The sequence below is a fragment of the Bos mutus genome, chromosome 8, assembly GCF_027580195.1.
Source record: "Bos mutus isolate GX-2022 chromosome 8, NWIPB_WYAK_1.1, whole genome shotgun sequence".
Taxonomy (NCBI): Eukaryota; Metazoa; Chordata; class Mammalia; order Artiodactyla; family Bovidae; genus Bos; species Bos mutus.
This window is the reverse complement of record NC_091624.1, coordinates 29,773,500-29,801,335: the sequence shown is the minus strand read 5'-3', so window position 1 is coordinate 29,801,335 and position 27,836 is coordinate 29,773,500. Positions and strand designations below refer to the sequence as shown.

Sequence of the window (27,836 nt, the reverse complement as noted above, 5' to 3'; positions counted from 1 at the left end):
AAATGCTACACAATGGCAGTCCACTCCAGCACTCTTGCCTGGAAAATCCCATGGAAGGAGGAGCCTGATAGGCTACAGTCCACGGGGTCGCAAAGAGTCGGACACGACTGAGCAACTTCACTTTCACTTTCTTTCAAGGTATTTTGTTTTTTTGCTTTTTTTTTTCCTGGAAAGTTAAACATTTACTGGCACAGAAGGCCAAAAACATAGACAGCCCCTACAGGGAAGAAGCACCTTGAGTTTTGGTCTGACCTCCGCAAAGCTCTGGGAATCACTTTACTTTCTGAGGGGAGAGGTGAGGCACCCAAGGATGAGATAAGCCAACTTCGGAGTCATCTACAGCTGGACATCCAGCCCTCCAGCTTCTCCTTGCCCTGGCTAAATATGCCTTTTCATGGGCTGGATTACCCTCAGCAGCATACCTCTGGCACCACCACCCTTGTGTGACAGAGAACTACTGAAAGCTCCGACAGCAAGGAAAAGCTGACTAATCCCTGCTGGGGCCACACGCATGCCTGTCCTCCCTTGCTTCAAGAAAGGAGAAGTTATCAATTACCAAGATTTCATGGGTGAGGCAGCCACAGGTTTCGTCTCCAATCGTGACATAATTCAGTGATTCTTTAACAAACTCATCCGCAGTCTTGGTCATCATGTTGGTACTTAGATACTTGGTCATTGGAGTTGAAATGGCATATGGGGTCAATACCTACAACGGGAAATGAAAACCATGACACAGGAGCAATCTGCCCAGCCCTGAGAAATTAACACCCATGTTACCATCCCTTCGTGTTCGAACTCTATTCTTCCCTTAAAAAGTCTCAGGACAATATATGATCATAGAATAGTTAAAGGTGTGGAACCAGCACAGAGCTGGGATCAGAAAGGTTGATTTCTGGCTTAATTTAGCAACCAACTCCGGATGAGGCCTTAGTCACACTACATCAGGTGGTTCAAGTAGACACAATGTGAGTGAGAACATGAGCTCTTAGAACCCAGTTCCCCCACTTGGAAAGTGAAAATGCAGGACATCCAGTTATATTTGAAGTTCAGACAAACAATGGAAAAATGTTTAATTATATATTGATGGGATATACTTATTCTCAAAATATTATCTGTTACCTGAAATTCAAATTTAACTGGATGTTCTATGTTTCATCTGGCAGAGATATCACAGAAGTTTATTTCTAACACACGTGACCAAAGTTGGAGCCCTTTCAAGTACTTTAGATTCCCACTTTCACACTTTAGTTAGGAGCCAGGAACGGCACATACCTCATAATCTTTCCTATTCTGGTAAGAAAAAAAAAAAACCAGCTGCACACTGGACTCTGAAAACCCCACCATGCTTGCACCAGTGGTCTCACCACATGTGGCCTGGCGTGAGGTTTCATGATGGGGTTTCTTACTTTATTCCCTGACATAGAGACCTTGGCATCTTCAGGGAAAAATCCATGTTTTTTTCTTTTTCTTCACATTACTTTTGAAATTTTTGTCACATCACTTTTTTTTCTAATCACACTTGAAATTACATTGTTTCACAGTTGAATCCAGTGTGTGTCAGTCAGTTCAATTCAATTTGTTCTCACGGAAATTGACACAGTTATTCATTTGTATAATACTTTTCTTCCAAAGATCTCTAAGTGTAAGTGGCTCTGGTAATCATTAGCACTGCTCACCAAGTATTTCTAGTTCTTCTTTCTTCCAAACACATGATAGACTTGCACTTCCTGGGTCCCTATAGTTGGGTGGGACCATGTAATCAGATCTAACCAATGAGAATGAGTAAAAGTGACAGGTGACCTATCTGACCCAGAGCCCTTAATTATCAAAGGAAGTTCTCTTGAACTTGTTCTATTTTTTCTTTGACATGCCAACTGACAGTATTCGATGGAGGCTGCTCCATCAGCCAGGCACCCGTGTCACTACAATGAATTAATCCCCTCTGACAGTTCACAGTGAATATGTAGCATGAATGAGAAATATATCTTTGTGGTTTTAAATTAATGACATTTTAGGAATTGGTTTTTACTGCAGCAAAACTAGCTTACGCAGAGTAACACTGTTGCAAAACGAATCTGTCCTCAGCTAGGAGCTGCAGAATGGATAGAAGGGAAAAATCTTTGATAAGTAAGACTTCGGTTCAGCAAGGCTGAGAATGGGATTATACTCACTATAACTGGGAAGATGCTTTTATTTACACAGTTCCTACTATTAACTCACACCTGCCTATTGAATAAGCTTCATCCTATAACTTGTTAATTCATAGGAATGGCCACCTGAGTGTTTTAATTGAAAATCGGTACGTATAGCACTAATTTTAAAAATAAAACTATGAGTGTGACTTTTTCATATATAATGGTGGTGGTTTAGTTGCTAAGTGGTGTCCTTGTGACCCCATGGACTGTAGCCTGCCAGGCTCCTCTGTTCATGGGATTCCCAGGCAAGAAGATGGAGTGGGTTGCCATTTCCTTCTCCAGGGGATCTTCCTGACCCAGGAGTTGAACTCAGATCTCCTGCATCGCAGGCAGATTCTTTACTGACTGAGCTGCATGGGAAGCCCTATTCATATATAATAGCATGTCATCAAACTTCTCCACAAACAATTAACACAAAAAACCTCTCTAAACTGTTTATTCCAAGTTCCAGAAACCACTTGAGAGTTAACTGTGTTGCCAAAGAAAGCACATGGCATACTGTTCAGGCTAAAGACCGCAGTGATGATACAACTCTGTTTACAGTTCAAACAAGGTCAACTCCATGACTCAAGAGGAAGCAGAGCACCTCTTCCCCTACTGCTCAAGAACCAGACTGTGGAATCTCTGTAGCCCATCACAGATGAACAGCAACCAAACACAGCACTCTCTCCCCTCTTCCAACATAGACAAAGTACCCGGTTTTCTGTTGCTTGTTCCCCACACATAGTTCCTCCCACATGAGCCTATCTTCTGGATCTAGGTCAGAGAGTAAAGGATGGTTAGACAAGATCCTAATTTCTGTCCTGATGGCAGCATCAGGCAGCAAGTGTTTCTGAGCACCCACTCACCCCACCCCATTTCCTTCTCCAGCACTCAGGGCACGGATGAGGGCAGCAACAGGCAGAACCATGGTGGCCCAACTGCCACCTCAAGGATCACAGGAACCCACGTGGTGTCATACACACCCTCTCTCCCAGTCACACATGCTCAGCCCGTCCTGCCAGAAGGAGTCACCCTGGCTCCATGGGGTCCAGAGTCCCCATTCCCAAGGACTCAGAACTATTGACCTCACCTGGATGGTGATTCCCTTGTCCTTATATTCTGCTTGCAGTGCCTTGGAAAATGTGCACACAAAAGCCTGGAACAAGAAGGAGAAACACCTAAGGACTTGATTCTCTCTTGGAGCCAACTTGCTCAGATTTCAAAGGACACCAAGGGAGCTTGCCTTGATGGGAGTTAGTTATAACTTCATTTCCTGGTCTGGGAAGAGCTTCCTCAAAGCAGAAATATACATTTTGTAATAAATACCTACTTAGGGCTGCCACATGTGTAGATGCCATACCCAGGGAGGTCTCTGGGATGGAAAGAAACTATCAATACAATGTTACTTGCTGGCAGGAAAAGTGCACCGGCTCCCAGGCAAGGAAGTGAAAGGGGGCTGGAATTCTAAGGGGGCTGCAGAGCCTGGCTGTGCTACCCCAAGGCTTCATCAGCCCAAGGGCACATCTTTTTCAAATTTGCACCCAGATACTGGTGGACTAGCTCCCTGTACCTAGAAGAGTGCCTCTAGGCAAATCTGCCTATCAGCTTGCCAGATGATCTGAAGGAAAGAGCTAAATGGGAAAACCAAAGGAAGGAGAAGGAGACTTGGGCTACATCTGTCACTCACCTTGGAAGCTGAATACATGGAGTACAGAGGCCAGGGAAAGAGGGCCACCCCAGAAGATATGTTCAAGATGAGACCTTTCTGCCTAATAGGCAATGAAACAAAGTTTCAGTTACTTTGATACTTAATTACACCTTGAGAAGGGAGAAAACAAAGGGACTCATGTGAACACTAGGAAACTTCCATCCTCTCTAGGTTTCTGTGTGTGTGCTAAGCATTTTGCTTCCAAGAACTGAGTCCAACTTCACCTCCATCATGAACAATACTACCATACAATGATGTCAGTTGGTAGCCAGTTGACCTCAAGGGCTGGTGACAGGAAACAGGGGCTCAGCTCCAGCAAAGATCCCCCATGAAAATGCAGAGAACTCAGCTCAGACAAGACTCAAGGGGGAAGGGAGGCTTCTCTCTCAAGTGTGACCACATGAGCTCAAAGTCCCTTCTGACTCATAAAAATGACCCACAACAGGAAAGATGTCATATGTAGAATCCTTCCCTGGGTGGAATTTGACAGTCCATCATCAGCTTACACAGGCACTTCTACACAAGTCTCTGAGGTTCTTACCCTTTGGAAGTTCAGTATCTTTAACCCTTCCCTAATAGATGGATTCAATCCAGAAAAACCAAGAAGCTTCACATTTGAATACCAGGGCCAAGCCCCTTCTTTCTCTAGGGAAGATAAAACTATCAACCATTTGCTTTAATGAATACCACCTGAGCAAAACCAGTTCCCAAATGGGCATTGTACTGCTGCTGCTGCTGCTAAGTCGCTTCAGTCGTGTTCGACTCTGTGTGACCCCATAGACGTCAGCTCACCAGGCTCGCCCGTCCCTGGGATTCCCCAGGCAAGAACACTGGAGTGGGTTGCCATTTCCTTCTCCAATGCATGAAAGTGAAAAGTGAAAGTGAAGTCGCTCAGTCATGTCTGACTCTTAGCAACCCCATGGACTGCAGCCTACCAGGCTCCTCTGTCCTTGGGATTTTCTAGGCAAGAGTACTGGAGTGGGGTGCCCTTGCCTTCTCCAGGGCATTGTACTAGGGTGATTTAAAATGTGGAATAAATAGAGACACTGATGGGATAGTGATTTTTACCCCTAAGTTGGAGTATTCATTCTGACAAGAGTTGAAATACATAATAACAAAGAAATGGTCTCAGCCCAACTTCTGAAGTTTCTTTTAAGCTCATTGTGAGTTAGTTTTTTTTAATACAAGGTCTGCTGGAATTGCTGTTTTCTTCCTCCCTCCAGTATATGCTACATTTGACCTTCATATATGCTTATCTGTTGGCAAAGCTGGCCTGGTCCAGAATGTTAGGCTTTCAACCACAATCTCCATGAACCTTCACCACAGTTTTATCATTTGTTAAAGCAGCAGCAGATGAACCTTGTCCCCCTGATCCCCAGCTCAGCTGACTGCCAGGCCAGGCAGCACAGGCTGCTCCAAGCCTTTTCAAGGAAAGAACTTACCTTGATTCCATGTGTTTCAGAATCAGCTGTGTCATCTATAAGAGAAGACCAAAGCCCTGACATTAAAGAAACAAAGTAGCAATGGGCAGTGGGAATTTGGGAAATAGGTGCTGGAAGAAACTGGAGAAAGAACTTCAGCTTCTCAAATGGCCTTGAAAATCTGCTGACACTCATTGGAGGTAATTTTGGCAACATTAGAGTCTGCTGGAACCTACCGAAGGCATCTTAAACAAATGGCAAACAGTTCAGAGGCCTCTGGTTTCTTCTTCCTAAAACTGAAGTCTTTGTGGAAAACGAAGCGAAAAGCTATGGAACTGACATATGGCTACGGGACCAACCATGAGGCTCGCAGACTCCCTTCATTCTGGCAGAGGTAAAAGTAGGTTGGCCATTATAAAACCCCACAGGAGTTAGAATTAGGGAACCGTCAGGAAACCTAACAAGTGTCCATCTCACATACAAGGTACGAGATAAAGAAGGACATCTCTTCAATTCAACAGCAGCCTTGTTAGCCTGCATGCGGTCTATGAAATAGCTCCCTAGATACATGTCTGCTGGTCTGCTGGAGTTATAACAGGATTGAAAAATCCCTTCCCCAGTCCAATTTACTGCCCCCGGGAGAGGTCCTCCCTGTCAGTTCTGGAGCAACACCCTTGCCTTGATTCTCCCAACTTCATTAAGGTGGAGCACTGTTGGACAGCATTTCTCAAAGTCTCCCAAAAGCCTGATTGGGTGAATGATCCCAATTAGACAGACAACACCGGACTTTGTGGGTCCCTGTCTCAAACATTCCAGTATTTAGTCTCTTATCCTACCTTCCCTTTGCCCTCAAACTCATTCTCCAATTTTGCCCTTGATAGAGAACTCTAGTGTTTCCAGATGGTTCCTTTGGAATAACTAAATGATACTAGTCAACATTCAGAAAACTAAGATCATGGATCTGGTCTCATCACTCCATGGCAGATAGATGGGGAAACAATGGAAACAGTGACAGACTTTATCTTTTTGGGCTCCAAAATCACTGCAAATGGTGACTGCAGCCATGAAATTAAAAGATGCTTGCTCCTTGGAAGAAAAGTTATAACCAACCTAGACAGCATTATTAAAAAGCAGAGATATTACTTTGCCAACAAATGTCCATCTAGTCAAAGCTATGGTTTTTCCAGTTGTCATGTATGGATGTGAGAGTTGGATTATAAAGAAAGCTGAGCACTGAAGAATTGATGCTTTTGAACTGTGGTGTTGAAGAAGACTCTTGAGAGTCCCTTGGACTGCAAGGAGACCCAACCAGTCCATCTTTACAGAAATCAGTCCTGAATATTCATTGGAAGGACTGACGCTGAAGCTGAAACTCCAATATTTTGGCCACCTGATGCAAAGAACTGACTCATTGGAAAAGACCCTGATGCCGGGAAAGATTGAAGGCAGGAGGAGAAGGGGACAACAGAGGATGAGATGGGTGGATGGCATCACCAACTCGATGGACATGAGTTTGAGCAAGCTCTAGAAGTTGGTGATGGACAGGGAGGCCTGGCATGCTGCCGTCTATGGGGTCACGAATTGTTGGACACAACTGAGCAACTGAACTGAACTGAACTGAGTCATGTTTCCAACCAGCATGGCCATCTTGGGCATGACATACTTAGAAGCTAACCTTCAATTTGTTTTCTTTGTTACTTAAGGAAGTTAGTGTCTACCAGTGTGTAAAAAATATATATTTTTTTTAGAAAATCAAAGCATTTTTCTGCTAAAAGAATCAGAAGGTTGTCAAATACATTTGGGAAACCCTGTGATCAAACAGACCAAGACTAAAAGAGCAATGTATACATTAATGGAAAGGTTTTAGTGGTAAGGCTGCAGACAACAGTGGGACATATAAAACTTTCAGTTATATGGCCTGGGGATTTTAAAAAGCCATTAATTGTTCAACATAAAAAGAATGCATATTTACCAAAACAAACAAAAAAACCAATGGTATATATATAGAGAGAGAGTTTTGGTCTGCTCAGCATCTACCCCCCTTTCCTCTGGAAAGCAGTCTTCTGCTGCCAGTGCATGTTGTGAAGATGAGTCTGCACTTCCCACTGCTCTACAACAAGGGTCCCAGTTTAATAAAATCAGTCATGCCTGATTCATTGCTGATGTTTCACTGAACCATCCAGAGCAGTTATGAGGGCTTCCATGCACAGTTGGGAATTGCGTATACCATACAAGATGCCCAGCTGTGGGAGTGAGTGTGGGCTAAAAGTCCAGGGTTCACTCAAGCCATTTAGATGGCTTTCATCATTCAGAGGTAAAGACCCTGATGCTGGGAAAGATTAAAGGCTTTTTTTGTTTCCACACAAAAGCATCATCTACTCATCAAGCATAGGGCTATGTCCACTCTCAGGCAGTACCTTTCTCCAAACTGTCTGCCCAATCTGTCTACCTTTTTTTATTCATACATAGGTACAGCATAGGATAGCCTATAAATGCTTATGCAGTAAATTCTAATAAAAGGACCTGAGTGCTGAATGGCACTTGACACACCATTTAGTTCAACCCTCAATACATTAATAGCAGATGAAGAATATGAAGTTCAAGGGAGCTAAATAGCATGCCCAATGCTGTCTACTTAACTAGTAACTGATCTGGAATCAGAACACACATGCACTTGAACTTCAATTCAACAAAAAAAATTTTTTTAACAAGTCTATAAAATTTAAACCACAGTCTCTGTCCTTTTTCCAAACAGAGTGAGCTTTCCTCTATTTACAAAGACTAAATTCAGAGGAGGGTACTCATTTTTATAAGTTGCTTTGGAATCCTGAATTCATCATCATCAAGCCGCATATGTTCTGACATATGACAAAACTGAATGCAGAAATAAGATTCAGATGCTAGGGAGAGTGAATTCACTGTATTTTCTTAATGAAAAATGAATGAGACAATTAAAAGGCTACTACATAGTCTTTCAATCAAGTACAGTTCAATTTTAAAGAATTCTACATTTACAGGGAAGGGGCCAGTTCTCCTGAGTTGCCAAATTCCAACAGCTACTACATTTTAATGCGCTGAGCACATACATTGATCACATACCTTCACAACGGAGGTGATGTTACAGTGGATGAGGCTCTGTAATAAATAATCACAATCATGATTTAGCTGGATCATTTGAGAAATTCTCTTGACAAATATTCAATGCTAAAGAACCACAAAGTGGACAAAAGTGTGTGCCTAAATTGTTGTATCATTTAGTCTGCAAACTACACTCCAAGTTGATATTCAGCAACAATGCACTAGAACTGGGAAAAATCTGACAACTATACTATGCGTCTCCAAGAACATGATCTTGAATAGAAGTCAATTAAGAGTTTCCTTGAAAATTTAGGGAGGAATATGGACAGTGTTTCTCAAAGGGAGATGGTCAATTTCCAGCTAAAAAAAGGGAGGTTAGTAAATGTGGGTCTAGAAGACACTAACATAAAGATTTGGAGAAGGCAATGGCACCCCACTCCAGTACTCTCGCCTGGAAAATCCCATGGACGGAGGAGCCTGGTAGGCTGCAGTCCATGGGGTCACTAGAGTCAGACACGACTAAGCGACTTCACTTACACTGTTCACTTTCAGGCATTGGAGAAGGAAATGGCAACCCACTCCAGTGTTCTTGCCTGGAGAATCCCAGGGACGGAGGAGCCTGGTGGGCTGCCGTCTATGGGGTCACACAGAGTCGGACACGACTGAAGCGACTTAGCAGTAGCAACATAAAGATTATTAAGATGAATGGTTGTATAATATAAGGTAGAGGTTCTGGGCTCCAGAAGCCAGATAAAGAAACTACCAGAATCATCCAAGACACACAAAGAAGGAAAGAGGGACAGACACATAGACAAGTACAAATGTAGACATAAATAAAGAAAAGCAGGAATGGAGTGAGCTTAATGAAAAGACACACAGACTTATGCCAGAAACAGGGAACAGGGAGTTAGACATGTGGCCAGAAGAGGTTTGGTGAGGAGGTTCAGCAGTGTCCAAGCAATCTGACATTATTCGTCCATGCAGTACACTTGGGGCTTACATGGAACCTTTAGGAATACTTGCAAGATTGGGGAATAGAAGCATCATAGCCTGTTCAAAATTGGTATAACCCTTTGATTTCAAAGGGCAAAGCCTGGAGAAGAGTCAAAATACAGTGCCTTCAAAGACTGTTAATGCATAATAAATTTACTCAAGACCAACAATGACAAGTCATGGGTCTGAGTTAAGCTTGTTGAACTTACAACACCCTCAGCCACAAAGTCTGTATTATGGACTTCCCTCACACTGAAAGTTGAGTGAATCTTATGACCTTGAAAGGCAAAGAAAGCCAAAGAGCTGGCTTTCTCCCAATGAATCCAGAGCTATGAATTTGTTAGGCAGCATTACTTCCCTTATAAAGCACAGTATAGAGCTCCCAAAAGACTGGGACAAGTGAATTTTGATGTGTGGAGAAGAGGGAAGATGTTCTTTTCCTAGAGATAGTCTAGAACAGTGATACCCTTCACTATGTATCAAGTACTCAGGTGAGTACTTGAAAGGGACACCTCCAGTCATCCACCTGCATTGCAGCATTTTGACCACACTCCCATCACCCCTTCCCAGCCCTGGTATTACCCAGTTGGGGGCTCAGGACTGGGGGAGAGGAAAACATCCACAGAACAGTACAAGCTTACCTGGATGTCATCTGACGTGTTAAGGAAATGGCTTGGGAGAAGGTTTGGAAGCATTCCAACGTTGTTGACTGACCAAGAAAGGCAAAACGAAAAGATATCAGAAGAGTCCATGTCAAATGTCTATTGAAAGCCTTAAAAATTGTCATATTCAACCCAGAAATTCTTCTCTTGAGAAGTTTTCCAAGAAAGCATGTACAAAAAGATTATATAAAAGGCTGTTCTCTGCAACATAATTCAATAACAGTGAGGAAACTGGAAGGGAAAAAATTGTGGTCCAATAATATAATGCAGATAAAATGAACCATGGTACAGCCATATGGTGGGATGCAATGCAGTCATTCAAAACTATGACTGCTCAGAGTTTTAAAAACCTGGGAGAACATTTGTAATGTATAATTTTTTTAAATGTTGCAAAACCGTATGTAAGTTTAATCCTCATTTTGAAAATATGCATGTATGTATCTGGAAAGATATGTACCAAGATGCCATCTCAGGCTGCTAAAGATTTTAAGGAACTCATAATTTTTCTATGTGTTCATCTGCTCTTTCTAGTTTTCCTAGAGTACATTTTACATTATTATTAGTAAACATGTAATTATTTTGAAAATCAAATCCTCCTTCTCTCTACAATACATTGTACTGTGTATGCGATCACAAAACAGATCATCTATAAATTATCACAGAAAAAAAACTGGCTCTTATTTCCCAGATGAGAAACTATCTTCAAATAACCATACTGACTCACTACTTCATGAATCAATCACGGCAATGTTTGTTTACTAAACTAATTCCATTAGACCAAAGTTTCCTTCTTCCTGTCAAATGTCAACCTTCAGCAAAACAAAAATATTTTAATGCTAGGAAATATGGTTGGGAAGATTGAAATTATGTAGGTTTGCTACATTCCAAAACCATATACAAATTAGTTAATCCAGTAATGCCTTTTGTAGAACTGAACTTTAATATTTGGTTTAATGCTACAGCTTACAGTCATGGGTTAAATTTAAGCTACTACTGAATAATCAAGTCTCACTAAGATCATTATTTCACTGACTTATTTCGACAAGCTTTGCATTATTGCAATTTACTTACCTAAAATTCCAATTTCTAAGCCTTTAAGTTTTTCTTTAATATAGTCATAGATGTCATCTCTGGCAAAATCTGCTTGTATTATCTTCACAGTACTTCCTATCGTCAGCTCTGCATGAGAGACAATAGTTATTTTTCAATGAACAGGTGTCTAAATCCCCCTCTTGTCCTTATTCCCCTAATATTCCCTGAGTATTACCTGAACAGAACAGACACTTAAGAACACAAGCCCATCATCTTAATTAGAAACAAGAAATAGCCTCAGATAAATGCTGGAATGTGTTAAAGGATTTGTGAATGATGGTTTCTGTGTGATTCTAAGAGTCACTGCAGTGACAAGTAAAGGCATTATAACAGATTTAATACAATAGTTCTCAAAGCAAGGCCTGCAGACCACAGCATCAGCATCACTGGTAACTTGTTAGAAATAAAATCTCAGGCTCCACCCAGACCTGCTGAACCAGGAAACCCTGGGAGTGGGCCTGGTGATCTGTTTTCACACGCACTGGGGGTGACTGTGGTGCATGCTCAAGTTTCAGACCCGTGGGCTGAAGGCTGTTAGAGCAAAGTGTGAGCCTTGTGCTCAGTGAGTATCCGGTCCTCTTCAGGTACACTCAGAAACCCTTCGCGTTTGTCCAACACTTTAGCATTTACAAAACATTTACACGCACAGTATATTTTTTTAATATTCTCAAGAATGAAGTAGGCATTGTCTCCACTTTCTGGAGGAGGAAATTAAGGCTCTAAGAAGCTTACTAGCTTGACCAAGGGCACCCACACTCTGCTCCCTCCAAGTTCAATCTTTCCAGTGGTCTATGTGGACTTGCCTTCTGCTGGAGCTTTTTCTTAGATATAAAAACTGCAGGCAGATTTCACTAGCTGCTGCCCACTCAGCTTTGGAGTTAGACCCAATATTTCTGGGGCAAGTGATCTTAAGGCATAGCCTGGGGACAATTCAAAGACACTACTTGTTTTTCAAAAAGACAATAAAAAGTGCACAGTAAGGAAAATACTGAAGAACGTCCTAGTCCTGGTCAAAGTTATTTCAGATATCCAGTCAGAGAACAAAAGCAGAATTCACTGGTTCAAGGGCACTGAGCCTCCTCATTGTGAGTGTTCAGACACATACTCCCCCACGGTCTTCTCTTACTCAAATTTGTCCCAGGGAAATAAGACTGTCCGCAGACAGCCTGCTATGGTCTTCATGAGTCTTCATAGTTAAAGACTCATTCCTTTGCATTGAGTTTATTAATCACTAAGTTAATAGTTAATTATTCAAATTCAAATGCTCAGAAGGGGATATGATGATCATTATTGACTAAAAACACTTCAGAGTGGATCATCAAAATAAAATATTATAATATAAATCCTACCTCTTAGGGTTGTATAGTGACAACCCTCACACCATACATAGCAGCCCTGAATCAAATCTTTTTTTTTTTAATCTAACGATTAGCAGTGAGCATTGTCTCTCATCCCTCTGCAAGGAGCACAGCACAGACATAGGGAAGGAAGTCCCTGCTTTTCAAGGAAGTAACTGAAGCATTCAGACAGCTGAGGCCTCTGGATGAGGGGATCTGATTCTAGAGACGGACCCTAGACACAAGAAAGGAGTGGACCTATTTGTGGGGTTGAAGCCCAAAGAATCACTGATGAACTAAAGTGAGCTCAAGCCACTTATGTCCTGCACTTAACTTTGTAAACTGGGCTCCCCAAAGGAGGTTTGTACCCCAGGCACCAGAGAGCAAATGTAGGGATGCTGACAGATGCCTCTGCAGGCAGGATGTGAGCAGACCTGGCTAGTGGGCTCCACATCATCTCCCTTATTTCTTGGAGTCACTCACCAATCTCCGCAGCAATGGCCTGTAGTTTTTCCAGTGTCCGGCTGATAAGCACGACATTGAATCCCTGTCTTGCTAACTGAAGGCAGGGATGGGAAAGCCAAAACAGAGATGATAAGCAGACAAGGAAGGCTTGTTATATTAAAGTGAATTGGAGCATCACCCATTTGGTCATAGGTTGATATGCTTGATCTTCCTAAGTTTAAATGTGCACAATGTGACAATGGCTTCTAGGCTAAGTAAAACAGCCACACTGGGCCAGGCTAAACGTGACGTAATACCAGTAGTTTCTTTGTGTATGTTTATTATACACCAGGGCTTCCCTCGTGGTCAGCAGTAAGAATCCACCTACAACGCAGGAGACGCAGGTTCAGTCCCTGAGTTGGGAAGATGCCCTGGAGCAGGACATGGCAACCTACTCGAGTATTCTTGCCTGGAGAATCCCACGGACAGAGGAGCCTGGAGGGCTACAGACCACAGGGTCTCAAAGAGTCGGACAAGACGGAAGCAACTGAGCACACATTACATGCCAGGAACTATTATTCTAAGTGCTTTTCTGTACAGATCCACAATCTGAATGCCCTCTACCTGAAGCATTTATGGTCAGATGTGTGTTGGAATTCAGAATCTGGAGGATTTTATACTATAATTTATGTAACAAGGTCTAGGGCAGCAATCTATAATTTAAAAAAAATTCTGCAGCAACTTTTGAGCTGGCTTCTATTCACAAGGACGTTCTTTTGTGGTTCTCCTCACTCAGGCACAGTCATGGACCTGAGCCCTCTCTTTCTGCTCTCTGGCTCCCAACAGGCTAGAAAATGAAATAGGGAACTGGAGAGTAAATGGATGTTCTCCTGAGATCACAAGGAACTCTCTTCAGAATGGACAGTGCCTCGACCCACAGGGGCAGAGCAACAATGTGCAGAAGCAGCGTATGTTAATATGGCCCAGAGGACACGTGTGCTGGGCGGCCACAGACAGGCCCAGACTCCTCACACGTAAAAATGCTACAGGTGAGAAAACACAGAGTTTTGCCTGAAGAAAAATGGGAAAACCAACGTTCATCTGGAGAGAAACAGACAACATCTGAGTTAGTGACAAAGGACTTACGGAGTCCTATCTCAAGCCCACAGGTGCAAGGCTGCACACGAAGGCCACAGAGGCAGAGCCCAGAACCAAGGTCATTTCCAGAAATGACTGAGCCCCTTTGTAACCGCTGCCAAAAGCCCCCGATCCTTGTTGGCCAGTTCCTGACCCCGTATTAGGCAAAAATGCCCACCCCGCTGCTCACCCTATAGTGCCCTAATAAATCACTTAATGCTACCCTTCCAGCAAGAATTTTCTTTGTCTTGAGGCTCCAAAAATTGGCTACTAACCCATGAAGAGTCATCTTTCCCTGGTCTGTCAGGAAGTCGGCCTGGTGTATTTGCAGCCTCCCTCACTATCTATTCAGAAGTATCTATTCACTCAGAACTATCTATTCAGAAGTATCAATTCATTCAGAACTATCTGTTCAGAAGTATCTATTACTTCTGTGGGCTCTCCCTTGAGCCAATCCACTGATCTAATAGCTTCCTGTGGACTCTCCCCTGGTCTGTTAGGAGGTCAGCCCTCTGTGCTTGCAGCACCTTCATTATCTCTACTCTTTGTTCTTAACAAACTCACTCCTTTCTGAAATACTGTCTGGAAATTCTTTTCCAACCCAAGCTCAGACTATGGAGACATGGCTCAATGAACTGAAATCCTTCTTAATGTTTTTAATTAAACAAAACTGTTACAATTTTAAACCTTGGTAAAATACACACGACATAAAATTTGCCGTCCTAACAACTATATGGAATGTTTCACAAATTTGCCAGTCATCCTTGTACAGGGCCCATGCTAATCTTCTCTGCATCGCTCAGTGTTAGCGTGTGTGCTGCCAAAGCAAACACTATGCCAAATTTTAACAAGTTATACTATTAAAACACTTAAGCTGAATTGAGGACTTTACCATATAGTCTCCAATAGCCAGTATTCAAGCCTGTGGTCTCAGAATCACCTAGGAAGACATCAAACAAACAAACAAACAACACAATTCCCACCAAAACCATCCAGTTAACAATCTCTGAGGGCAGTGGCCAAAGCATGTGCAGCACCCTGCTCATTCCAGGCCCATACCCAGCCATGCTGCCAGGGCCACCCAGCAGGTGCTGAAGAAGCAAGGGGACTGGAGATACAACCAGGCTGCAATCTTCTCCCCTCGACGGGCAGCCCCAGAGTCTGGGCCTGCGCAGCAAGAAGCACCTGCTGCCCCTGCTGCAGCCATCTGCTGCTGGAACCCCCTGGCAGGGCCTTGAGACCCCAGGGCCTGCTCAGCCCTCAGACTGGGCCAGAGCCTGGACAGGCAGGCTGAGTGTGGCCTGCCCTCGAAAGACGCAGTGGGATGTGCCTCTTTCAAAGAACCAAACATATCTAGATCCCCAGACCCAAAGGCATGGAGGAGACTCACTTCATCAAGGACATAAGGCAGTATGACTCCAAGAACCACAGGACTGCGCTGATCTGTGCCAAGCGGTCCCAGTGTGCAGCCTTCTCAGGCCCACCCTACAGAGAAGGCTGCGGGTCAGTGACCTGAGGGTGGGCAGCCAGGAGCAGACGCATCCCTCCAGTGGCTCTTCTGAGACAGTCTTCCAGTTGGGGGCAAATGGAGAGGTTGTGCCTTACGTCAAGTTCCTGTACTCCACCAACACCCTAGTCACAGTCAAGACAGACAGCCCTGGTCCAGCGTCCCCTCACTCTGCCGGCTCAGATCTAGGGGACAACTCGGGGATGCCCTGTAGTACAACCCCAACCTCCTGGATGACTCTTGGGCCCTGTGGCAAGCGCGAGTGCTGTCTTCATGTCCATCTGCTACATCACCACAGTGATAGGGTACGTGAAGCCCCCCAACCTCAAGAAGGACATGAGCAAAACTTTCCCAGAGAAGTCCCTGCACATCGAGCTAACGCTAAGCAAAATTAGAACTTTAAAACCAGAAATGCAGAACCTGTCCAGGAAGTGTGGTTTGGAGCCATGACGGTGTCCATGTCTACCTGTACTTGGAGAAGTTGGTCTTGCAGGGTGAGCTCAACAAGCAGAACTGCAGGCTCTGCACCAAGACCAGCAGCGACCTCCTCAAGTGTGACATGGAGCAGCTCATCAACAAGTTAAAAGAAAGGTTTCAGTTCAACAGATGCAATCTAACTGGGTTTGAGTTCATGGTGCTCGTGGTCTTGGAACTTGTTCTCCACCTTCCCAAGAACCAAGTGTTACCTCATTATGGATGCTTCACTGGAGCTTCCCTGGTAGCTCAGCTGGTAAAGAATCCACCTGCAATGCAGGAGACCCTGGTTCGATTCCTGGATTGGGACGATCCACTGGAGAAAGGATAGGCTACTCACTCCAGTATTCTTGGGCTTCCCTGGTGGCTCAGTTGATAAAAATCTGCCTGCAATGTGGGAGACCTGGGTTCGACCACTGGGTTGGGAAGATCCCCTGGAGAATGGAACAGCTACCCACACCAGTCTCTGGCCTGGAGAATGCCATGGACTGTATACTCCATGAGGTCACAAAGAGTCAGACACTACTGAATGACTTTCACTTTCACTTTCTTTCATGCAGTAGTTCTAGCCCTGCCGGCCTCCATGGCGCTCCTGGCACTTCATGAGTCCGAAGGTGGGCTCCTGCTATCTTTAGTTTGCTGTTGATCCTCCTCTCTAACTTTCTCCATATACATGTTCCCATACGTACATACAGAAATAGAAGTTTGTTTTGTGGGGTTTCTTTTTTTCACACTTTATAAGTGGCATTCTATGTGTATGTGCTAAGTCACTTCAGTCGTGTCTGACTCTTTGCAACCTTATGGACTGTTGCCCACCAGGCTTCTCTGTCCATGGGATTTCCCAGGCAAGAATACTGGAGTGGGTTGCCATGTCCTTCTCCAGGGAATTTCTCCTGTACAACGAAGTTATTCAGTTATACATATATATACGTTCCTTTTTAAATATTATTTTCCATTATGGTTTATCACAGAATATTTTGTTTTTCTCTTTTTGTGACTGGTTTATTTTACTAAGCATGTCATCAAGATTCATCCACATTGTAGAGTATGTCAGAATTTCCTTCCTTTTCAAGGCTCAAAAGTACTGTGTTATATGCCTATATCACATTTTGTTTATTCGCCCATCATCAATGAACCTTTAAGTGCAGCTTTTTTGAAAAATTTTCCCACTGTGTTTACATTTTTAATTTTTATTGGGGTATAGTTGATTTACGATGTTGTGTTAGTTTCTGCTGTACAGCAGAGTGAATGAGTTATCCATTCCTTTTTTAGATTCTTTTCCCATATAGGTCATGACAGAGTGTTAAGTAGACTTCCCTGTGCAATATAGCAGGTTCTTATTAGTTCTTGATTTTATATATATTATTGTGTATATGTCAATCCCAATCTCCCCTTGTAACCATAAGTTTGTTTTCTACAACTGTGACACTATTTCTGTTTCGTAAATAAGTTCGTGTGTACCATTTCTTCTAGATTCCGCATATAATCGATATCATACGATATTTGTCTTTCTGTCTGACTTCACTCAGTATGACAATTTCTAGGTTCATCCATGTTGCTGCAAATGGCATTATTTCATTCCGTTTTATAGTTGAGTAATATTCTGTTGCGTATGTCCCCATCAACAGAGGAATGGATAAGGAAGATGTGGTACACATCAGAGAACACTGAATGTAGCTCTCTGTACTATACAGTGGGACCTTCTTGTTTATCCACTCTCTATATAAAAGCTAATATCTGCTAACCCCAACCTCCTAGTGCATCCCTTTCTAATCCTCTCCCCCTTGCCAACGTCCAGCCTGTTGTGTTTCGTAGATAGTTTCATTTATGTCATATTGACTTACTTCACTTGGTATGATAATCTCTAGTTTCATCTATGTTGCTGCAAATGGCATTATCTAGTTCTTTTTCTGGCTGAGTAGTATTCCACTGTGTGTATGCACACATCTTCTTTATCCGTTCATCTGTCAATGGACATTTAGGTTGCTTCCATGCATTGGGTATTGTGAATAGCACTGCTATGAACATAGGCGTACATTTATCTTTTTGAATTACAGGTTTGTCTAGATATAACCAGAACATACCTTTTGCCCATTCTACTCTTTCAGTTTTCATTTTCTTATCAATTTGTAGGAGTTTTATTTTTATATATTCTTGGTATTAATTATTTGCCTAATCTTAAGGATATAAATACATTTTCTTATAACCCTTTGTAGTTTGTTGATTTTTGTTGCTGTTTTTTATTTTGTGAGAATAGTGTGAGGTTGAAATCATCCAGTATTATTTTTTTTCAAAATGGGTGGCTAATTGTCTTGGCAACATTTTTCTATTCATCCATTTTTTTCCTGATTTGAAATACTTAGTTGTATGCCCAGTTCTCATATGTATGTGGGTCTGTCTTTGACCTGTTTGTTCTGTTGCACTGGACTGTTTCTTACTTCCTATGTCAGTGTCACTTCTGACCATCTTATAATAGGCTTTGATATCTGGTGTCTGATATCAAGGAAGTGGATTGCCATTTCCTTCTCCAATGTATGAAAGTGAAAACTGAAAGTGAAGTCGCTCAGTCGTGCCCGACTCTTAGCGACCCCATGGACTACAGCCCACCAGGCTCCTCCTTCCATGGGATTTTCCAGGCAAGAGTGCTGGAGTGGGGTGCCATTGCCTCCTCCAGAGGAAGTCTCTACTATTTGTTATTTTCTTTCAAAATGTTATTGTGTTTTCTTCTTTGTTTAATTTACCAAGTAAATGATAAAATTGTATTTTTTATGTATTATATTGAAATTAGATGGTGATTGCAGCCATGAAATTAAAAGACGCTTACTCCTTGGAAGGAAAGTTATGACCAACCTAGATAGCATATTCAAAAGCAGAGACATTACTTTGCCAACAAAGGTCCGTCTAGTCAAGGCTATGGTTTTTCCAGTGGTCATGTATGGATGTGAGAGTTGGACTGTGAAGAAAGCTGAGCACCGAAGAATTGATGCTTTTGAACTGTGGTGTTGGAGAAGACTCTTGACAGTCCCTTGAACTGCAAGGGGATCCAACCAGTTAATCCTAAAGGAGATCAGTCCTGGGTGTTCATCGGAAGGACTGATACTGAAGCTGAAACTCCAATACTTTGGCCACCTCATGCGAAGAGTTGACTCATTTGAAAAGACTCTGATGCTGGGAGGGATTGGGGGCAGGAGGAGAAGGGGACGACAGAGGATGAGATGGCTGGATGCATCACCGACCCGATAGACATGAGTTTGGGTGAACTCTGGGAGTTGGTGATGGACAGGGAGGCCTGGTGTGCTGCAATTCATGGGGTCGCAAAGCTCGGACACAACTGAGTGACGGAACTGAACTGAACTGAAGGAGAACGTTATATCTTTTTAGAAATCAGTTATCTCGTCCATAACATGCTATTTATTCAGATCTTCTGCATTCTTCTAAAACTTTTAGAAGTTTCTTCATAAAAATCTTGGGCATTTCTTGTTAGTTTGCATTAGTTAGGATAACTTAAGCTTCTATAACAAATAACTCCAAAATTTCAGTGGCTTCACACAATGCAGTTTGGTTTTTATCTTATATAACAGATTCTATTACACATAATTCTTTAGGACCCACAACTGAGAAAGGCATTGCCACCTTTAACTTTAGGTTTCCAAGGTTGCCCTGGCTGTTGACATCCAGCCAGTGAGAGGATTGAAAGAGGGTGGAGAAGACACAACTCTTCCCTCAACCTCCTTGACCAAGTGACACACATCGTTTCTACTTGATTTCACTGGCCAAATGTCACAAAACTCCAGCTAGATGTAAGGGAGTCTGGGAAATTCCCTGGCTGGATAGCTGCCTCCCAGCTACACCTTTATACAATGGAAGAATACGGAATTGGGGGACACTTAGCTGCTCCAGCCATCAATATCTTATGTGGCATTGTGAATTAAACTATTATGAATAACTAAATTGGGTCAATTTATATAATGGAATACCATACAATACTGAAAATGAATGAACCAAGTTCTACACACACAAGCATGAATGAATTTCAAAAAGCACAGTATTGATCAGAAGCAGAAACAGATTCCAAAAGACATATGAATCAATTTACATTAAGTTCAAATTAAGTAATGCAGCCAAATGTACTGGGAGACACACACATGCTACAGAACTTTTTTAGAGTAAGGGAATTATTAACACAATGTTCATGATAGTGTTACATCTATGGGGGGAGGGAGGGGAAACACAAAGGCATGACATGTGCCTGTATGACAAGCTTCAAGGGAACTGGGGACGCTGTATTTCTTAAGCTCGGTGATAAGGGATACTGCACTCATTTTAATTTTTATTTTTGTAATCACATTCAGACATTATATGAAGAAGGAAATGGCAACCCACCCACCCCAGTATTCTTGCCTGGAGAATTCCATGGACTGAGGAGCCTGGCAAGCTACAGTCCATGGGGTCACAAAGAGTCAGACACAACTGAGCGACTTTTGCTTATTCATTATATACATTCTTGTCTGGTACACCTCCTTCCACACACACACACATGAACACAGCCACAACATAATTGCACACTATTCAACATACAGTGAATTTAGGATATTCAAAGCCTGAATCAGAAATTATAGGGTTGAAGTCAAGCCACACAGGAACAGAGAAATGAAGCCAAGAAAATATAAAGATAATTAAAAGCTGCTGCTTTCATTTAAGGCAAGATGAAAGCAAATACGCTTACAGTGCAGCTGGAGTAATTTAGACTAGAATAATTTAGACATTAGGAAGAAGAAATTCCTTGCTGAAACAGCATAAGACACCATCATATATTGCCAGTACATGTAGGATAATATTCAAGAATAGAGAAAAGCAGTTGTTTTTCTTGGGTTGGGCTGAGCCAAGGGATTTTAATTGAAGACGCAACTCTGTGCCATTACCTGTATCTGCCGGGATCACTGTCCTGAGAAGAATTCTAACAGCTTGTCTGACACACTGGAGCTTGTAGCATTTTTATCATCCCAGATGTTGGGGGGTGGCACTAGAACTGCCCAGGTATGAAGAAATTAACCAGACAATCTTTAGTCATATATTTTGCTTCTAGCACTCTGTGCACATTAATAGCCAAGAATGCATGTTTACGTATATTAGAGTGATGAAAAGTAAATCTTATAATGTTTAAATATATATTAAATATATTATATGTATATAAATATTAAAATTTATAGTAGTAGAGGGTCAGTTAAAATTGGTTCAATAGTATAGAGGACAATCTGGCACTCATATCCAGTACTTGAGTGCACACACCCATTGATCCAGCAATCTTTCTGATAGGGATGTATTCTTGGATATATGTAGGTTTATTTTCAAAGATGTGTCTTGAAACATTATTGCAAATACAAAAATAAAAGACAAGCCCATCCCAATAAAAGAAACACAGTACATTGCTGGGATAGGATAACCTGAAATGATTAAAAGGAATGAAGGCCATCTGTTTGCCTTTGCTATGGCAAGATCTCCCTGTTACATTATTAAATGAACAAGCAAAGTTTAAACAAGGGTTAATGGTTGTGGGACACAGGATCCCAATTGTGCTCATGTGGAAAAAAGGTAAACATATAGGTGTAATTTCTGCTAAGAGACTGCTAGGGGGCCAGTAAAACTTGCCCCCCTCTTCTTCCCAGGTATGTGACTAGATGACACTCCTGGTCTTTCTTCTGGTTACAGGACTGAGTACTGTCAATGGGCTCCAGGACACAGACATGCTTATGACCCAGCTCCAATCTTGAAGAGTAGCACAGAGGCTTACAGGATAGATGAAGAGGCAAGACAGAAGGAACTAGACAGAGCCACTTGCCACTCAGGAAAGTCTCTGGATTGTTATGCTGAAATTACTCTGTACTATCAACCTCCATATCAACATGTAAGTATGGATATAGCCATGGTTTTCCTTTACCTTTTCTGAAAGGAACCTCAAGATATTGTGAACGCTGGTGACCTGTACAGAGAAGGGCCAGGTAAGGGCAGGAGTGAGGAGAGTCCTTTATTTCTCGTTCTATGCCTTTCTGTGCTGCTTGAGTTTTCTAATTTTATACCAGTATTACTTTATCTTTAATAGGAATTATCTGGGCAAATAGATAACGACCTTTTCTCTCTTTTCTTCCTTACACTTCTTTGAATTAAAAACAAAAACATTCTATGAAGACCTGCAAGACCTTCTAGAACTAACACCCAAAAAAGATGTCCTTTTCATTACAGGGGACTGGAATGCAAAAGTAGGAAGTCAAGAAATACCTGGATTAGCAGGCAAATTTGGCCTTGGAATACAGAATGAAGCAGGGAAAAGGCTAATAGAGTTTTGCCAAGAGAATGCACTGGTCAGAGCAAACACCTTCTTCCAACAACACAAGAGAAGACTCTACACATGGACATCAACAGATTGTCAACACCAAAATCAGATTGATTATATTCTTTGCAGCCAAAGATGGAAACGCTTCATACAGTCAGCAAAAACAAGACCGAGAGATGACTGTGGCACAGATCATGAACTCCTTATTGCCAAATTCAGGCTTAAATTGAAGAAAGTAGGGAAAACCACTAGACCATTCAGGTATGACCTAAATCAATCCCTTATGATTATACAGTAGAAGTGACAAATAGATTGGAGGGATTAGATCTGATAGAAAGAGAGCCTGAAGGACTATGGATGGAGGTTTGTGACACTGTACAGGAGGCAGGGATCGAGACCATCCCCAGGGAAAACAAACGCAAAAAGGCAAAATGGTTGTCTGAGGAGGCCTTACAAATAGCTGTGAATAGAAGAGAAGCAAAAGGCAAAGGAGAAAAGGAAAGATAAACCCATGTGAATGCAGAGTTCCAAAGAATAGCAAGGAGAGATAAGAAAGCCTTCCTCAATGATCAATGCAAAGAAATAGAGGAAAATGATAGAATGGGAAAGACTAGAGATCTCTTCAAGAAAATTAGAGCTACCAAGGGAACATTTCATGCAAAGATGGGCTCAATAAAGGACAGAAACAGTATGGACCTAAAACAGAAGCAGGAGATATTAAGAAGAGGTGGAAACAATACACAGAAGAACTACACAAAAAAGAAGATCTTCATGACCCAGATAATCACAATGGTGTGATCACCAACCTACAGCCAGACATCCTGGAATGTGAAGTCAAGTGGGCCTTAGGAAGCATCACTATGAACAAAGCTAGTGAAAGAGGTGGAATTCCAATTGATCTATTTTAAATCCTAAAAGATGATGCTGTGAAAGTGCTGTACTCAATATGCCAGCAAATTTGGAAAACTGAGCAGTGGCCACAAGATTCTAAAAGGTCAGTTTTCATTCCAATTCCAAAGAAAGGCAATGCCAGAAAATGCTCAAACTACCACATAATTGCCCTCATCTCACATGCTAGTAAAGTAATGCTCAAAATTCTCCAAGCCAGGTTTCAACAGTATATGAACCATGAACTTTCAGATGTTCAAGCTGGATTTAGAAAAGGCAGAGGAACCAGAGATCGAATTGCCAACATCCATTGGAACATCAAAAAAGCAAGAGAGTTCCAGAAAATCATCTACTTCTGTTTATTGACTATGCCAAAAGCCTTTGACTATGTGGATCACCACAACTGTGGAAAATTCTTCAAGAGATGGGAATACCAGAGCACCTGATCTGCCTCTTGAGAAATCTGTATGCAGGTCAGGAAGCAAGAGTGAGAACTGGACATGGAACAACAGACTGGTTCCAAATAGGGAAAGGAGTACATCAAGGCTGTATTTTGTCACCCTGCTTATTTAACTTATATGCAGAGTACATCATGAGAAACGCTGGGCTAGATGAAGAACTAATTGGAATCAAGATTGCCAGGAAAAACATCAGTAACCTCAGATATGCAGATGACACCACCCTTATGGCAGAAAGTGAAGATGAATTAAAGAGCCTCTTGATGAAAGTGAAAGAGGAGACTGAAAAAGTTGGCTTAATGCTCAACATTCAGAAGACTAAGATCATGGCATCTGGTCCTATCACTTCATGGCAAATAGACGGGGAAACAGTGGAAACAGTGACAGACTTTATTTTTCTGGGCTCCAAAATCACTGCAGATGGTGACTGCAGCCATGAAATTAAAAGATGCTTGCTCCTTAGAAAGAAAGTTATGACCAACCTAGGCAGCATATTAAAAAGCAGAAACATAACTTTGCCAACAAAGGTCCATCTAGTCAAGGCTATGGTTTTTCCAGTAGTCATGTACGGATGTGAGAATTGGACTATAAAGAAAGCTGAGCACCAAATAATTGATGCTTTTGAACTGTGGAGTTGGAGAAGACTCTTGAGAGTCCCTTGGACAGCATGGAGATCCAACCAGTCCATCCTAAAGGAAATCAGTCCTGAATATTCATTGAAAGGGCTGATGTTGAAGCTGAAGCTCCAAAACTTTGGCCACCTGATGTGAAGAACTGACTCATTTGAAAAGACCCTGATGTTGAGAAAGATTGAAGGCAGGAGGAGAAATGTACGACAGAGGATGAGATGACTGGATGGCATCACTGACTCAATGGCCATGAATTTGAGTAAACTCCAGTTATTGGCGATAGACAGGGAAGCCTGGCATGCTGCAGTCCATGGGGTTGCAAAGAGTCAGAAACGACTGAACGACTGAACTGAACTGACATAAACATGATCGGCCATCAGGAAAGTGCAACTCTAAAGCACGATGATATGTTACTGCACAGCTCTCAGAATGGCTAAAATAAAGAAAAAAATAACAACACCAAATGCTGCTGAGAATGCTGAGAAAATGGACCACTCACACAGTGCTGTTGAGAATGGTACAATCAATCTGGGAAATAGTTTGGCAATTTCTTAAAAAACTAAACATGCAGCTACCATGCTGTGCTGTCCTTAATCACTCGGTTGTATCCCACTCTTTATGACCCCACAGGCTGTAGCCAGCCAGGGTCCTCTGTCCATGGGGATTCTACCATACCAGCTGGCAATTGCACTCCTGAGTGTTTATTTCAGAAAAAAATAGCCTTATGTTCACACAAAACTTACACATAAATGTTTATAGAAGCTTTATTTGTGTTGCCAAAATACAGAAACAACTTAAATGTCCTTCAATGGATGAATGGTTAAACAGACTGTGTAACCTCCATACCATGGAATTCTACTTAGTACTGAAAAGGAACAGAATATTGGGACACCCTGGATTAATCTGTAGAAAATTATGCTGGGCAGAAAAAACCAATTCAAAAAGGCTACAAAGCATATGATTCCATTTATATAGCATTCTTTAAAAGACCATGTTATAGAACTGGAGACCAGATAAGCATTTGCCACAGGTTAAGAAGGAAGTAAGAGACACAGAGAACATATTCATGATTGCCAGCGGGGTGGAGAGGTGGGGGAGGAAAGGATTTGGAGTTTGGGATTAGCAGATACAAACTATTTTGTTATCAGCTGGATAAACAACAAGGTCCTATTGTAGCACAGGAAACTATATTCAATATCCTGTTATAAGCCATAATGAAAAGAATATGAAAAAGAATATATATAACTGATCATTTTACTATGCAGCAAAAATTAACACATCATAAATCAATTATACTTAAAGAAAGAAATAATGAAAGAAGGAAGGAAGGAAGGAGAAAGAAAGAGGGGAGGTGGGGGTATTTATAAAACAGCCACACAAGGGCTCCTTATGATGATGGAAATATTCTGTGTCTTGACTGTATTGATGTTGATACCGTGACTTATATGATAACTTTGCAAGATTGGGTAAAGGGTACATGGGATCTCTTTGTATTCTTTCTTACAGCTACTTATGAATCTATAAATATCTCAAAATGCCTGGTGGGCTGCAGTCCATGGGGTCTCGAAGACTCAGACATGACTGAGCGACTTCACTTTCACTTTTCACTTTCATGCATTGGAGAAGGAAATGGCAACCCACTCCAGTGTTCTTGCCTGGAGAATCCCAGGGATGGGGGAGCCTGGTGGGCTACCGTCTATGGGGTCGCACAGAGTCGGACACGACTGAAGTGACTTAGCAGCAAAAGATTAGTTTAAAAAAAAAAGTTAAAGGAGAACTAAATAAATACAGGAAAATTAGGTAACAGTGCATATGCTCCCTAAGCACTGGGCAGAGCTGACTAGAACTCTGAATGACTGGAACCCTGCTGCTGCTACTGCTGCTGCTGCTAAGTCGCTTCAGTCGTGTCCGACTCTGTGCGACCCCATAGACTGCAGCCCACCAGGCTCCCCCGTCCCTGGAATTCTCCAGGCAAGAACACTGGAGTGGGTTGCCATTTCCTTCTCCAATGCATGAAAGTGAAAAGTGAAAGTGAAGTCACTCGGTCGTGTCTGACTCCCAGAGACCCCATGGACTGCAGTCTACCAGGCTCCTCTGTCCGTGGGATTTTCCAGGCAAGAGTACTGGAGTGGGGTGCCATTGCCTTCTCCAGACTGGAACCCTGGGAGGTATTAAATATGCCTATTGACCTAACCTACTTGATTGTTCACAATCACTGGGTTTTCTTGTAGTCTCCAGTGATTAGAGGTAGATTTTGGCTACAGATCTCCCTGTTGCCCAACAACTACCCAGCAGATGATGTGTTGCAAAATGCAAACAAGTCTAAGACCAAATCCTACCAATAACAAATTCTGTCAGTAAGCAGCCATCAAAGCAATTATGAACCTGTTCTCATAGCTTAGTGGAGTCCCAGCCATCTGTCCCTTAGGCACTCTGTGAAGGCTCATCCCAGGTAGATACGATCATGTTCTGGGGGCAGGGTGCAGTCAAACTTCTGGCAGGGTTAGGTGACCGAATCCTCCACTCTCAGGACACGGGGCCAAATCCATTCAAGGTCAAGAACACCACTCTGCCCTGCTCATAGACACCACATCCTTGTTCACAGGAGGGTGAAAGTGCCTGTGCAACACTTCTAGCAAATCCACACATCTTGGAAGATACTTCCTCAGGAAAACTATCGATAACCTTTCTTAGGCTAAGGGGCAAACTCTCTAATGAAAGTCAGGTTAGCTGAAGCACAGATGTTGATGAAGTCTGATTTAGCATCTTTAAAAATTAGCTGAAACCTGGATTTAGCCAAAGTCTTGGCAAAAACAGCACACTCTCTGGGTAACTTGCAGACAGTTTAATAAAAGGCTGATTTACAAAGTGTGAATAGTGTGTGGAAAACCCACGATATTCTGGAGCTATTAACAACAGCAGCTGTGAACCTGAAAGGGTTGGGGGATGAACGGATACCAGAACCAGAGGGTGGAGAGGGCTGCTCAACAGAGCTACGGCCTTCAGCAGAGGGACACAGCCTTCCCTGACCCACAGAAAGAGAGCAGAAAGAAACCCAGCTTAATGTTCCTGACTCCCTTTTACCTGTTGCCAGTGTCTCCCAACCCCCACAAACCCTGCTGAAACCAGAGACCAACTGAGGTGCTTGGTGCAAGTCAGCCTCCTGGGGCACAGAGGAGGGTGAAGAAGAGCAGAGAGTGAATCCTGAGGGGGCAAGTAGAAGAAACTCAACACACACCACCTTGGACATTATCTTCAACTGTTAACGCACAGCAGAAACGTGCACTCACTAATCTTATATACAAATTTACCGTACAACCCAGTGATTCCATTCCTAGGTAATCTACCCAAGAGAAATGGAAATATATGTCCATGCAAAACAGCACATAAGAGTATTCGCAGCAGCATATTATATACCTCCCAAGAGGGAACAACCCACATATTCATCAGTTAATAAATGAATAAACAAACTGTGGTGTATCCATATGATAGAATATTAT

The 27,836-nt window shown here is 42.4% G+C and overlaps 1 protein-coding gene, 1 non-coding gene and 1 pseudogene across 2 annotated transcripts in view; 1 reads left to right on the top strand and 2 right to left on the bottom strand.

Annotated features, from left to right (window-relative positions):
* HSD17B3 (hydroxysteroid 17-beta dehydrogenase 3) overlaps positions 1 to 27,836 on the bottom strand; it is a 59,547-nt gene that overhangs the window by 14,933 nt on the left and 16,778 nt on the right. Inside the window, exons 3-10 of the mRNA XM_005895846.2 lie at positions 12,952 to 13,027; positions 11,111 to 11,218; positions 10,019 to 10,086; positions 8,406 to 8,441; positions 5,328 to 5,362; positions 3,865 to 3,946; positions 3,268 to 3,333; positions 557 to 706 (exon numbers count right to left, since the gene is read on the bottom strand). Coding sequence (XP_005895908.2) covers positions 557 to 706; positions 3,268 to 3,333; positions 3,865 to 3,946; positions 5,328 to 5,362; positions 8,406 to 8,441; positions 10,019 to 10,086; positions 11,111 to 11,218; positions 12,952 to 13,027 — 621 coding nt within the window. The remainder of the gene's footprint in view (positions 1 to 556; positions 707 to 3,267; positions 3,334 to 3,864; positions 3,947 to 5,327; positions 5,363 to 8,405; positions 8,442 to 10,018; positions 10,087 to 11,110; positions 11,219 to 12,951; positions 13,028 to 27,836) is intronic.
* LOC138989009 (U6 spliceosomal RNA) lies at positions 14,777 to 14,882 on the bottom strand. The gene has a single exon (XR_011465259.1). It is a non-coding gene; the product is annotated as a U6 spliceosomal RNA (small nuclear RNA).
* On the top strand, positions 15,374 to 17,372 carry LOC138988934 (CDK5 and ABL1 enzyme substrate 2-like; annotated as a pseudogene).